Below are 14,355 nucleotides of genomic sequence, written 5' to 3' on the forward strand. Positions count from 1 at the left end.
CATCATGGCTGCTCAACTGTTGGAAGTCGGTGGTAGCACTATCTAGTGGAATAGCACAAAACCAGTGAATTCTCAGGAACCAGGCTAGTTGTGAAACTGGCCACTAGTGGGGACAGAAAGGGACTCTCACTATGCATTCTGGGCATGGGCATCTCTATGGCACCCCAACAGCTGTCTGGTGATCAATGGACATGATTACCAGATCACATGGTGGGATGACAGTTATTAAAATAATATTGAATAAAATGTAAACATAAAAATGCCATTATAATTTTAATCTTTTATTCAGTTAGAAAATGACAAAGTACATTAGTCCTTTGGTCAATGAACTGAACTTCTGCAGGGCTGAACATTAACAGGCACTCCAGTAAGTTTTAATTTCTAGCTTTTAGTATCTCAGCAATTATTTTCTACTATTAACTTTTGTAACTTTTTTTTCCCATGGAAAACTAACAGTATACTTTCTATTTAAGAGCTACATAAAAACAGAAATAGTTCTATGTGGGACTATATACTTAGTGCTAGACTCCAACATTTTGGAACCCAATTATATATTTAGCAGCACTAATAAACAACTAATTGAATGCTGGAATTTGTAAAGGTTATATTATTACAGGCACTACAGTGTAAAGTCATCTTTGTATACTAAAATATTCTATCTCTAAACTTGTATTTTTTTCAAATGCCTTTATAGAATATGCTTTAAAAAATAAGCATCTAAAATATCACATTTTCCACTTAGAGGAAAAAAAACCAACAGCCCTGCCTTTAACTCTCTAAGGACATTAGGGATGTTTTATTCCTAGAAACTACTTTCAGCTTTGAATATTAAACTCTGAGAAAGTTTTCCTTGAAATACATAAGTCATTTTTTTTGTAATCAGATACTAGAAAATAACAACAGATGAAAGAAAAGTATTAAAAAGACATTATAGAGAATACAATCTACTTGTTTCCTTGTTTATAGGAAAGTCAAGTGATGTGGTCATGCTTTTAGTAAATAAACTGGAATTGTGGTTTTAACACTCTGCTGACCTGGGATTGTGGTGCTGCTGCTAGAGCTACTGTCATCCACGGGCCCAAAGAAATCAAGGTTCAGAAGAGTGGAACCTCCACTAGCTTGAAATTCAGTGACCGTGTTGGTAGGCAGCCACACAGAAGGTAAGCCAAGGGAGGAGGGGTTATGTGTAAAAAGGGGTAAGACACACACTTGAACATGCAGGTTATAATTAGTAATCATTACACATTTTAAAAATCAACATTAAAACAATGTGTACAGTATTAGTTTTTCATTACTAAGGACATTTCTAAAGTAACAATTTAATTCAATGTACATTTTCTCATGTACAATGTAAAGAATGTAACACTTAGTAAGGTTTTAGGAGTTCAGTTGCTTCAATCAAAACTGGAAGCCATACCAGAAAGACCGAAAGGAATGCGTACCCGTTAAAGGGAAACAATACTTTAATCTCAACCCAACATTAAAAATCACTGTACATGCCCAAATCAATCTTTCATGTTAGTAATATTGGTTTCTAATTAATGCTTTTTAAAAAGTGACAAAGTTGTCAGTTTCAGGACACGCACCAATGTGTTAACTTAGTTTAAAATAAAATAACATAATAAAGAATGTCATAACTACCCTACCCTGATGTGCAACCTCAAGCTGTACTGTTCCCCTTTAACTCTGAAACAGTAATCAGAAATAGTATACATTTTTAAAGAAGTTGTTTGTTAATAAAAAGCATGATGATTTGACTGAAGACACCAGACAACAGCAAAAAGTGCATCCAGGCTTTCCTTCAGCACTATATTAATTCAATTGGATGCTTTCCAGATATCCTAGGACCGCACTATAAGGCCAAGCTGATAGTGTTTTTTTACAATGGCAAAATAATTGCCATTTAGACAATGACAGGTGTTTAGACAATGGCTCGAACAACTTAAGCACAAGGAGTAAGAGCAATTACATCTTGGGATCCACTTAAAACTTGTGGTGTCAATACTAGAAACTAGCATTGGTGTGTTACTTATTTTAAAGAGCCCAAATTACATTACTGAAATAAGTTATTCCTTTTTGAGGATTTTCTTTTAAAGCCATAAGTGAAACCAATTATTTTTAGAACTGCCTACTAACATTTGGAGACACGCTTTAGAAAAGGATCGTGAAATTTATTTTCTATTTGCATATAGGTGCTCTATAAAATATTAAATCTAAAAACTACTTCGAGTCAATAAACATGGATCTATGCACACTGTTTTTGGTTAAATAATTGTGCTTTGTGCTTTGAAGCAGCCTCTAGCCACAAGACTTTGCATCCAAGAAAATTCCATAAATTAAAACTTAGAGAAAAAAATTCAAGGTAAATTGGTCCTAGCTAAAATATCTTTTAAACTACCTAGATATTTGTAAAAAATAAAGAAGCTTACTTTTGACTTAAAGAAACTAAAATTTTACCTAACTACTATTACCTATATTTGGACATTAATACTGTTGATAATAGTAACGGCTGGTTTCTTGAGCAATTACTATTCAGAAAGAAAGCCTGAATTTCCAAAGATAAGAATAAGTTATGTTCAAACAAAAAAGGAAATCAGCAGAGAGAAGTTTGTCTGAACTTTGTAGCTTTCTTAACTCTAGCTCTGGTGCTAGAGGCTCTACGGAGAGACGTACCATCTAAAGGGTTAGTAAGGCCACTGCTACTCCAGTCAAACTGGACGGGTGGTAGAGACTCCTAGAGTTGAAAACCAAAAAATCAAAATTAATCAGTACAGGTTGTAGCAACGTAAAGAATCCTTAAAAAAAAAAAAAAATTATAGCAAGACCATTAGGCAACAAAGTACCTAAAGACAAAATTGGGATAATTTACAATTTCAGAAGGTTACCTGCAAATATCAGCACAAACTGAAATTGCAAAATTTACAAACAGTACAGGTTATTGACATTCAAAAAGTTGTATCTGGGAAATGAAATTATCTTTACATTTTTAAACAAATTTATGAACTGATTCTATGTCAAGATTTCAATCTATTCTCAAATCATGAGTTAAACTATTGATGTGATTACAATAAAAATTAAAACATGGTATAAAACGAGAAGATTCAAAGTCTAAGGTCTGTCTGGTTCCTTACAATTTTCCAAATTTTGAAAATTATGGGCTCATAAGACATTTTTAAAGTGTTGATTTAAAATATCTATTTTAATCAACTTCTTTAATTTAGAAATTACTTATTAGATACCAGAATTTAATTTTGGGTGTCATCCTTGTACTGGGGCAATGCTAATCTCCTCTGACCTTGCCAAATTTTATAATGTGCTGCTGAAGTGAGCATAGAATTTTAAAAACAGTACACTCAAGGGATGCTCAGGCAGGGCGCAGTGGCTCATGCCTGTAATTCCAGCACTTCGGGATCTGAGGTGGGTGGATCACGAGGTCAGGAGATCGAGACCATCCTGGCTAACACAGTGAAACCCTGTCTCTACTAAAAATAAAAAAAATTAGCCAGGCATGGTGGCACGCGCCTGTAATCCCAGCTACTTGGGAGGCTGAGGCAGGAGAATTGCTTGAACCCGGGAGGTGGAGGTTGCAGTGAGCCGAGATCGTGCCACTACTGCACTCCAGCCTGGGCGACAGAGTGAGACTGTTAAAAAAAAAATTCACTATTCCAGGGGCTTAAATTTCATAACTGTCAAACATATAAAATAAGCAAATGGTAAATTTAAGATGGAAGGCAGTGCAAACACATTTTTAAAATGAGCATTCACACTTCATTTTAAGAATATTCTTACATGAAAAAATGTTGGTTGCTTTTTTCTTTTCTTTTGGGGGTGGTGTTAAAATAATCTGTATTTTATTAGACTTTTGATATCAAAATGTTATCGTCTTTTTTTGGACATTGCTTACCACTACGCTTTATTGTAAGGCAGGCACTGTTAAAACTTTATATTAATTTTTTTCTGGGTAGATAAGGTCACTTGCTGTTTTTTATAGAAAAGGAGCATGAATCACTTATTTTTGAAAAGTCTAATTCCATGATATCATAATACGATGGTCTGGATAACTGGGATACCAATGACAGGCAAATTAATTTAAGTATTTAGTCTCCAAAAATCAGGCCCAGCCTGGAGCAAGGTATAAACCAAGTAAAATACTAACATTAGTTAGTGGGTCTAAGGGATGGGATAGGGATGCTTGTGGGGCAGTGACTATTAAGGGTGTTCTTAATAGTGGTGGTGGTGGTGGAAGAGTTTTGTATCTTGACTGTGGTGGTTACAGGAATCTACCTATGTGATATAATGATATAGAACTATATACACATATTGTACCAATGTCATGTTCCTGGTTTTTACATTATAGTATACTATGTAAGATGTAACCATGGAGGAAACTGGTGAAGGGTACAAGGGACTTCTCTGTACTATATTTGCAACTTCCTATGAATCTATAATTATTTCAGATAAAAGTTAAAAAACTGCTGAAAACCTAGTTTATAACCTACCTGCACAGCTAATAAATATTTAGAAAATATCTTCTTTAGCTGATCATAAAAGGAAACAAACATCTCTAAGCATTCTAGCAGATTCAACTTACTCCACTTCTAGATCAGTGACACCTTTGGTCATATTCAACACTGAATGAATGGACAAAATCTAGGTTTATACAATAACAATTTCTGAATAAATGGAGCAAGTTCTTTCATGAACACATTCTATCTGAATGATGTCAAGTAGCTGGGTGCTTAGAAATATTTCAATGATTTGCTGAAATCTGAGCTGCTCAAATAAGGGTATGGTATTTTGAAGACAGCCAAAATCATGAGGTGATAAACACAAATCAACATTTAATGGAAATGAAAAAGGTGAAAAACATGATACCGAAGCAAAAAAAGACTAAAACTAATGATGTTCACAAGTATGGAAACTCAGAGAAAGCTTGAGAATGAAGCATTTTAAAACCACTTGAAGCAATGCGGTATGAATTATTACTGCAGAGATAAAAGCACTAGGCAAATAAGGTCATAATAAAAAGAACAAAAACATGGGAGACAGGAGGCTTGGATTCCAGTCCTAGCAGTACCACTAATACATGGTTTTGGGTAAATCACTTAGCCTTTCCAATGCTGTAAAAAGTGAGCATGGTGGCCAGGCGCGGTGGCTCACACCTGTAATCCCAACACTTTGGGAGGCCAAGGTGGGTGGATCACTTGAGGTCAGGAGTTCGAGACCAGCCTGGCCAACATGGTGAAACCCCATCTCTACTAAAAGTATAAAAATTAGCCGGGTGTGGTGGCAGGTGCCTGCAATCCCAGCTACTCGGGAGGCTGAGGTAGGAGAATCGCTTGAACCCAGGAGACAGAGGTTGCAGTGACCTGAGACTGCACCATTGCACGCTAGCCTGGGCAACAGAGCAAAACTCTTGTTTCAAAAAAAACAAAAACAAAAATACAAAAAAAAAAGTGAGCATGGAACTACATAATCATTTTTTCTTTTCTAGCTCTAAAATTCTGATTCACAACTAAAATACATCAGGCAGTCTAAGAGAAGTTGCTACTGGTGACTAGATGGATAACTGCTAGTCAGAGTGTTGACCCTACTCAGCAATGAATAAAGTGTAAAGTATTGACCTACTAAGAGGGAAATCAGTAGTGGCACAATGGTGTGACCTTGAAATTCAGCAGATAAAAATGAAAACACAACACACAATCCCAAAAAAGGTAAAATTACTGTTTTCACCCTTAAACTAAGTGAATAAATTTTTAAATAAGAGATGCAATAGTTATAAGATCAATGAACACAAGCCAATCTGGAAGATAAAAACAAACTCAATGGGTACCAAAATTGGGATAGAATAGACAGACCCAAAAGCATGCAGTCATAATGGGAATTATACAACTGTGCTTGTGCTAAGTTTGAAAGCCACTGTTGCTTCTAGCACTAAAGGCTAGGGGCGTAGGAAGATGTAACTTCCTGCATGGCCAAAAAGTAAAATTACATATATATATATATATATATATATATATATATATATACACACACACACACACACACACATACATACACACACACGTATTTCATTTGTATGACACACATACGTGTGTGTGTGTATGCAGCATGCCAAAGAAGACTGGTAAGAAATGTTTTCTAGGCCGGGTGCGATGGCTCACGCCTGTAATCCCAGCACTTTGGGAGGCTGAGGCGGGCAGATCACTTGAGGTCAGGAGTTTGAGACCAGCCTGGCCAACATGGTGAAACCCTGTCTCTACTAAAAATACGAAAATTAGTCTGGTGGTGTGGCGTGTGCCTGTAATCCCAGCTACTTGGGAGGCTGAGGCAGGAGAATTGCTTGAACCCAGGAGGTGGAGGTTGCAGTGAGCTGAAATCATGCCACTGCACTCCAGCCTGGGTGACAGAGCAAGACTCTACCTCAAAAACAAACAAACAAACAAAAATATATATATATACACACACACACACATATACACACACATATATATATATATATAATTTTCTGTAAAGAGACTCTTTAGAAAATGTACTTCAGATGTTTGTTAAATTTTTTTTTCGAGGCAGGGTTTTACTCTGTTGCCCAGGCTGGAGTGCACTGGTGTGAACACGGCTCACTGCAGCCTCAAGCTTCTGAGCTCAAGCGATTCTCCCACCTCAGCCTCCTTAGAGGCTGGGACTATAGGCTCATGCCATCATGCCTGGCTAATTTTTGTAGAGGCAGGGTTTTGCCATGTTGGTTAGGCTGGTCTCGAACTCCTGGGCTCAAGCAATCCACCTGCCTTGACCTCCCAAAGTGCTGAGATTACAGGCATGAGCCACCACGCCTGCTCTGAGTCAGAGGTATGGAGTCAAGCAAGGACCATACAATTCTGTGATGGAGGTCAGGCATCTTAGCACAAAATTCTAAACATGTTTTTCATTAGGTCATCTGGACTACTTTTTTTGTCAAGTCCATAGTGAAATTATATAAGAAACATGATAAGCTATGACTAAAATGAAATACACAGTAAGATCAAATCAGTTAGAGGAAAAAATGACAGGCAACAGCTAACTGATACAATAAGCAATAGTTTATGGGGTTGTAAGGTGGAAGTGGTTAGATGGAGGAGGAAGCAAGCAAAAACTAGCAACAAATGGTCTCAGTAAGTACAGCTCCATTTTCAGTGAATGTACCAAGTAGTTACTCAAAATACTTTCCTAATACCTAACACTGTAGGAATAAGAATGCAGATGGAGGCAGAAATAAAAATGTGCCATGGGAAAGGTAATTCTGAAATATGCATAGACGGGGCAGAGCTGGGAGAGCAGTTTATAGCCAGAGGGTGTATCAGGGCAACAAAATTAAGGTAACTAAGAACAGATTCTACCTACGGAGACATTCTGCCCAAGCCACCTTGTCTGCTGCCCAACCATCAAGGCCAGGCATTGTAAACATCAAGGTCCTCTGGCCCACTAATTCAGTGCTAATAATAATCTGGCTTCAAAGTAACATTTAAGCTATGCCCAAGTATAAAACATAGTGGTACACAGCAGTAATATTAGATGTTTCTTGAAACACACCTAAAATGGCAGGGCCTACGCTTTACACATTTTCTAAAGTATGTTCTTCAAAACACTAGTTCTGCAGGTGCTACCACTCCCCTCTCTTCTGATCTCTGCAAAAAAAGGTCCTGTGGCCAAGTAAATTTGAGAAATAAATTAAAATTAAGGCTATTCATTGCAGGACTCTTCAATGTCCTTAATGTGTGTTGTGATCTCTAAGGGTGGTTATGGGGGTATGATATGAAGTATTTCCCAAACTTACTTTACCCTGGAACCCTTTAGTGGACCATCTCTGGGGATTAATGTTCATTGGGAGCACATTTTGGGAAAGGCTGTCCAAGCATACACTTTTTGTGTTAGATACAATTAAAGATGACATCTAAGGTTAAGAAATGACAAAACATGGCAAGAATATGTTTTAGAAATGGTAATGTTCACTTAAAAATACTAATCTTCTAAAAATACAATATTTAACCAGCACTGAGTCAGTTTGTAACTTGATATGGAAAGAGTAAGCAAGCCCAAATGGCCCATTTTACCCGGACAAAAAGTGAGAGAAGACTTTATATTAACATATTAGTCTGAAAAAAAATTTGTGCTCAAGTGTGCCAAGGAGGTAAAGGATAAGAAAGGCAAGACAGTTTTCTGGCTGGGTGTGATGGCTCACACCTGTAATCCCAGCACTGTGGGAAGCCAAGGTGGGTGGATCACCTGTCATAAGTTCGATACCAGCCTGGCCAACATGGTGAAACCCCATCTCTACTAAAAACACAAAAATTAGCTGGGCATGTTGGCACACACCCGTAGTCCCAGCTGCTCGGGAGGCTGAGGCAGGAGAATCGCTTGAACCCAGGAGGCAGAGGTTATAGTGAGCCGAGATCGTACCACTGCACTCCAGCCTGGGAGACAGAGCAAGACTCCATCTCCAAAAAAAAAGAGTTTTCTATTTTCCTAATCCATAGATTGTTTAGTTAAAGGTCACATCATTTTCGAGTTAAATAACCATTTTGCTTAAACTCTAAAAACAAGTTTAAGGCAATGGACACATCTAACCTTTACTGCTTTATAAAATTTCACAGGATTCCAGAAAAAATACACATACAATAGCAGACTTATAGAGTTGGTATAAATACAGTGTTTCCTTTTTTTTTTTTTTTTTGGTGAGAATCCAGTACTTACCAGATTTGTGTCAGTAATTATGATCACACAATATTCAAACTGTAAGGGACTTTAGAGATACCTGTTTTAAACCCTTCAATTTATAGATAAAGAGACTAAGGCCTGGATAGGTTTAAGAACTTACCCATAATCACCCATTTCTCAAATTGTGCTTTTCTGTTTTTGAAAATTAAAGACAATTTGTTCATTGTATTCCAAGGGATGTTAATTAATCAAAATCATGTCCATCATTAAGCTTTACAAATATTTTTAAAACAGTCATAAATGAAGGGAAAAGGCAGTATGTGTGGATATATGTGTATATACACGCATAAACGTATTTATACACATATAGATATTTTTACCTGGAACTGATCAGATGTACATGTGTTCATATCTGGTGACACGGTGGCTGTCTGACCGATGGAAGCTATTTTTTCTGCAGCAGAAAGCGGTTTCAATGGTTCCTTGGTGGGCTCTAACATACCCTGAAAAAGGAATATTAGCCTTTAATGGGGATGGGAGGCACAGCCCATAAACTTAAGTTAATCTATCAGAAAGAAGAAAGTAAAAAACAGGTCACTTGGAAAGTACTGAAGACAAAAAGGAACTAGTCTTTTTTTTAAGAGACATTTTTTAAGAGACAAGGTCTCACTATGTTGCCCAGGCTGGCCTCAAACTCCCTGGCTTAAGGGATCCTTTTGCCTCAAGCTCATGCCACCACACCCAGCTATTCTTTATTTACTGAAAATCCTATAGCACTATAATGAGAACCATTTCACAATAATACCTTTAGAATCAAAAATTTTTAAAGCAAGACTTTGTATTTTAAATCAGATGTTTTAAAGTACAGAGTTATTACTGTCACATGAAAGCATAAGCACCAACTCGGGATGGGTGGGGGGAGACAACAATATGTCACATCTAACCTCTAAAAATCCAACACTAATGACACTAAAATTGTAAGAAACGGCACCCTTTGTACACATTACCCCATGGTGAGAAGTGAGAGTTGATTCTAAAACACGCCATATAATATGACATCTATATCCTTCAGTGTAAACTTAATGTTTGATTCTGATCTCTATGACAGCACTGGAGACTTAGTACTTAATTCCTTGGACAGGCAAAGCAGATATACAGCCTTTTTAGAGAGGAAAAACATCTTACAGGTTCCACAGGGTTTGTTACAAATCTAATACACATTTTTTTTTTTTTTCTTGAGACGGAGTTTTGCTCCTGTTGCCCAGGATGGAGTGCAATGGTGTGATCTCAGCTCACTGCAACCTCTACCCACTAGGTTCAAGTGATTCTCCTGCCTCAGCCTCCCGAGTAGCTAAGATTACAGGTGTCCACCACCATGTCTGACTAATTTTTTGTATTTTTTTTAGTAGAGATGGGGTTTCTCCATGTTGGCCAGGCTGGTCTCGAACTCCTGACCTCAGGTGATCCACCCATCTTGGCCTCCCAAAGTGCTAGGATTACAGGCGTGAGCCACCGTGCCCGGCCTAATATGCTTTTTGAGTAAGAAAGATAGATGTTCAGTATGGCTATAGAAATAAAGAGGAAAAAAATCAGTATTTTTCATCAACACTCTACCAAACTCAAAATGGGCCATAAACTAGACCTGAAAAAAGTCAAACTGTTACATGTTTTAAAATAATATCTGAAAAGCTTTTCAATGTTTTTCAAAGGTTATATCCTAGACAAAATCACCCTTAATTGGGCCAAAAAAACAAAAACAAACAAAAACAAACAAAAAAAACCTCAAAGCTGCTAAGTCTTTAATGTTAGAATCTGTAAATTTCTAAAATTTTCAGGAGAATCCCTGCCTCCGCCCTTCCCCAATAAAATAGGTGTAAACTAACTAAAACAGTTTGCAGAATCAATTCTTAACAGTAGCACATCTGAAAGGCTTTAACCGAGCAGCTAGAAAAATGAAATAAGTTCATGGTCTAACTCAATACCATATGTATTATACAGGCTCTCTAGTGTGCCCTTATGCAGAGATGATACATTTGGCCAACAATTACTAGTCTCAGCCAAGTTTTTTAATTTGAATGATCACTTTAAGCAGTGGTTCTCAAATTGTGATCCCCAATCAGCAGCTTCTGCGTCACCTTGGAACTTGTCAGATGTGCAAATTCAAGCCTACCTCAGAAATACTGAAAAAGAAACGGGGGGTAGGGGGGTGCAAGTCTTCCAAGTGATTCTGATATACATTAAAGTTTGAGAACCAGTGGCTTAAATGATCACTTCAGGTACTATTTCTCCAGGTGAGATCAAAAGATTATTGAACATCTCATACGTGTAAGGTACCATGGGTAAATTTAGCTATAATTAAAACTTAATATTTAAAAACAGCTTCTAAATGAAAGATATCACAAAGATGGAGGAGGGGAGATACATTTATATTCATTAAATAAACTTTGGAATTAAAGCTTATAGAAATAGTAGCCATAGGTATGAGCTGACAGATGTGAAAATAAACCGGAAAAAAGGGTGGGGGAGGGGGAGGAAAGAAGTGGAAAAAAAAGTCCATAGAAATAGTAAAAATATTACTAATAAAGGTTGAAAAATAAAGCATAAGCTTTAGCCTCTAACTTCTCACAAACCTTACAGAACTGGCTAATGGGCTGAGGCTACGCATAAGCATTAAGTAGGTCACTGCCCCTAATATGCTGAATGAAAGTGCCTACAAATTAAATTCCTAGTTCCATAACATCAACAACCTCTGGATTGCTACTCCTTGAGAAAAAGAGAAATCCAAATAAACAAAAAGTTAAAGAAATGTCCAGCAGTATATTTACCTACAACAGAAAACAACGTGGGGATCATCAAAATGTTTTTAAAGTACACGATAACCATTTACAAAGGAGTAAACAGATTTTAAAAAAACCAAAACTCTAGAAAATTCCACAAAACAAATCAAAATGTTCCAATTCAAAATCAATAATTAGTGCTTATTCATGGAGAAAGTTTGTAGATTTAAAGGTCAAGTTCCACAGCAAATTGTCACATGCATATAATGGGTTGTATAAATTCTATACCAAATATTCCTTCATTATTTTTTCCTTATTTCCAATTTAACGGTTATAGTAATGCTATTAGTTTGATGGGGCATTTTTATTCATTGATAAAAATACACACCAAAAAACACAAACATCAAACTTTAAAATATGACTGAGTCTTGAGAAGGAACAGAATGAAAATGTCTCAGTTTTCCAGGACTACCTGGCATATCTGAAAAAACAAAATTCAACACATTTAAAACATTAATGGAAAAACTAAGAACCCATTATGAGTCCTGGCTCATTTTCATTTCATTATAATTTGGTGTTTCTAAGCTTTTATGTACATCTATCGCCTCAATATTGCATTTAAAATTAATAACTGGATTAAAACAAATGATATCTTTAGGCCTTCTGATACTTCAGCTTCTTTTACTTTAAAGCAAGTTTAGAAAAGAAAAAGAATCCTCCAAAGGTGCATTTTACAGTTATATATGCTAATATTACTAAGATAAAAATTTTCAATCTAAAAACAGTATCTGTAATTAATGAAATATTTTAAAAGTCCTGTGATCAATATTTGATGGGATTTATGAGATCAAAAAATATCTATTTATACCCTTCAGATTCCAACACTAAATGTCTCTTATATAGCATGACATAGAAGTGTATTTTAAGATTTTACAGAATAGATGCAGTAATGATAAATACACGCAGAGAGATTTTTGTACTTACCAATCCTGCTGCATACATGGGCACTATAACAGGCTGCTTCTTATTGCCCGTGAAGAGCTACACACACGTTAGACAGAAAGAACATATATTTAGAGAATAATCTATCATACAATGAAATAGTTTCCAAATATGCTTGAGATGTTTTATTACATATATTGGGAATGATAAATTAATGAAACTTAAAAATTGCCCATACGGGTTATTTTATCTCCCAGTCCAATTCCTTCATTTTATATTTAAGAAAAACTACTAAAACATTTTTTTCTAAAAATAAGTATTGATTAGAGAAAAATTTAGGTAGATTGATGTTTAAAAGTCAGCACATTCAATATAAATGAACATTTAAACCAAATATTTATTTTCTGAGGAACTAGCTTACCACAGCTTAAACAGAAGTATAACAATTTTAAAACATCCACAGGTTGATTAAAAGATTTTTCAAGGTACTAACAAACTCACAATGTTTCGGGTGTCTATTCCCAAGGAGCACAAAAGCTTCTTGTTGCTATGGGAGCCGCCCCACTGGTATCTCAAGCCATGTGCATCATGGATATCCTGTAGCTCAGTCCACACATCTAGCAATTCCCTGCAAAGGCCATGATGAAGCCATCAACAATAGGTTATTCAATAACTTTCACCATGAGTTCTACTTATAATATGGCTGTGACATAATACACATTCCAATTACTCTTGGGTCCAACGTAAGTGTGTAACTATTTGAATGAAATCAAGAGCCAATACTTATAGTCACTAGAAAAATAACTAAGTTAGGCCGGGCACGGTGGCTCACGCCTGTAATCCCAGCAATTTGGGAGGCCGAGGCAGGCGGATCACCTGAGGTCAGGAGTTCTAGACCAGCCTGGCCAACATGGTGAAGCCCCATCTCTAATAAAAAATACAAAAAATTAGCCAGGCATGGTGGTGGGTGCCTGTAATCCCAGCTACTCGGGAGACTGAGGCAGGAGAACTGCTTGAACCCAGGAGGCAGAGGTTGCAGTGAGCTGAGATCACTCCAGCCTGGGCAACAGAGTAAGACTGTCTCAAAGAAAAAAAGGTATTTCACTGTGAAATTTCAGAATATCAGCAACAAAGAGATCTTAAACTATAAATTAAATGTGAGAATAGAATTAAAATTTACCTCCCATCTATCTTTTTTCTCAGAAGGCTATTGGAGGATATGCTCCACCAAAATGGGATCTAAGTGAAGGGAAGTCCCCAGTGTATGTGTAAGCCCAGACTGAAACCATTCTAGATGGGAGCAAAATGATAAGGTGTTGGATCACAAGTGTATGAACAAGCTCTTAAAGGGTAGGGAAACATTAATGAAAAAGAGAAGTCCAGGAAGAAGTTGTACTATAAAGAAAACAGTGGCTTAAGAGTCAACAATACATATGTGATTATAATAATGAAAATGCCAAATAAGAAATTAACCAAAAACTGATACATGGGGAAGATGAGGGGAGGAGAATAGCAGAGGTAAGATCTAAATTTTCAGTTTTCATTCTAAGAAGTCAAAAAATAATATATAACATCAACTGATTATTGATTTAGAAATATAAAAAGAAATAGCTCAAAAGTAAAGAGGCAGGGAGTTTAGGTTTTGACACAATGTTTTTGAGCCTTAATTTTTTTTTTTTTGGAGATAGAGTCTTGCTCTGTCAGTGAGGCTGGAGTGCAGTGATCTTGGCTCACTGCAACCTCCGTCTTCTGGGTTCCAGCGACTCTTGTGCCTCAACCTCAATCCCAAGTAGCTGGGATTACAGGCATGCGCCACCACACCCTGCTAATTTTTTGTATTTTTAGTAGAGACAGGGTTTCACCATGTTGGCTAGGCTGGTCTCAAACTCCTGACCTCAGGTGATCCACTGCGCCCAGCCTGAACCTTAATGTTTTAAGATAAACT

General features: G+C 36.7%; 1 protein-coding gene and 1 non-coding gene across 4 annotated transcripts in view; both read right to left on the reverse strand.

Moving 5' to 3' along the window:
• Nucleotides 1-14,355, reverse strand: part of AFTPH (aftiphilin) — a 67,550-nt gene that overhangs the window by 10,405 nt on the left and 42,790 nt on the right. The window contains exons 4-8 of one of the 3 annotated variants that reach the window (XM_054474966.1): nucleotides 12,912-13,038; nucleotides 12,453-12,509; nucleotides 9,072-9,194; nucleotides 2,674-2,734; nucleotides 1,035-1,118 (exon numbers count right to left, since the gene is read on the reverse strand). In XM_054474966.1, coding sequence (XP_054330941.1) covers nucleotides 1,035-1,118; nucleotides 2,674-2,734; nucleotides 9,072-9,194; nucleotides 12,453-12,509; nucleotides 12,912-13,038 — 452 coding nt within the window. The remainder of the gene's footprint in view (nucleotides 1-1,034; nucleotides 1,119-2,673; nucleotides 2,735-9,071; nucleotides 9,195-12,452; nucleotides 12,510-12,911; nucleotides 13,039-14,355) is intronic. The other 2 variants (XM_054474967.2, XR_008500553.2) reach the window with 2 other exon arrangements.
• On the reverse strand, nucleotides 3,227-3,331 carry LOC129030943 (U6 spliceosomal RNA). Its single transcript, XR_008500835.1, has one exon. It is a non-coding gene; the product is annotated as a U6 spliceosomal RNA (small nuclear RNA).

The sequence above is a fragment of the Pongo pygmaeus genome, chromosome 12 (genome assembly GCF_028885625.2).
Source record: "Pongo pygmaeus isolate AG05252 chromosome 12, NHGRI_mPonPyg2-v2.0_pri, whole genome shotgun sequence".
Classification (NCBI taxonomy): Eukaryota; Metazoa; Chordata; class Mammalia; order Primates; family Hominidae; genus Pongo; species Pongo pygmaeus.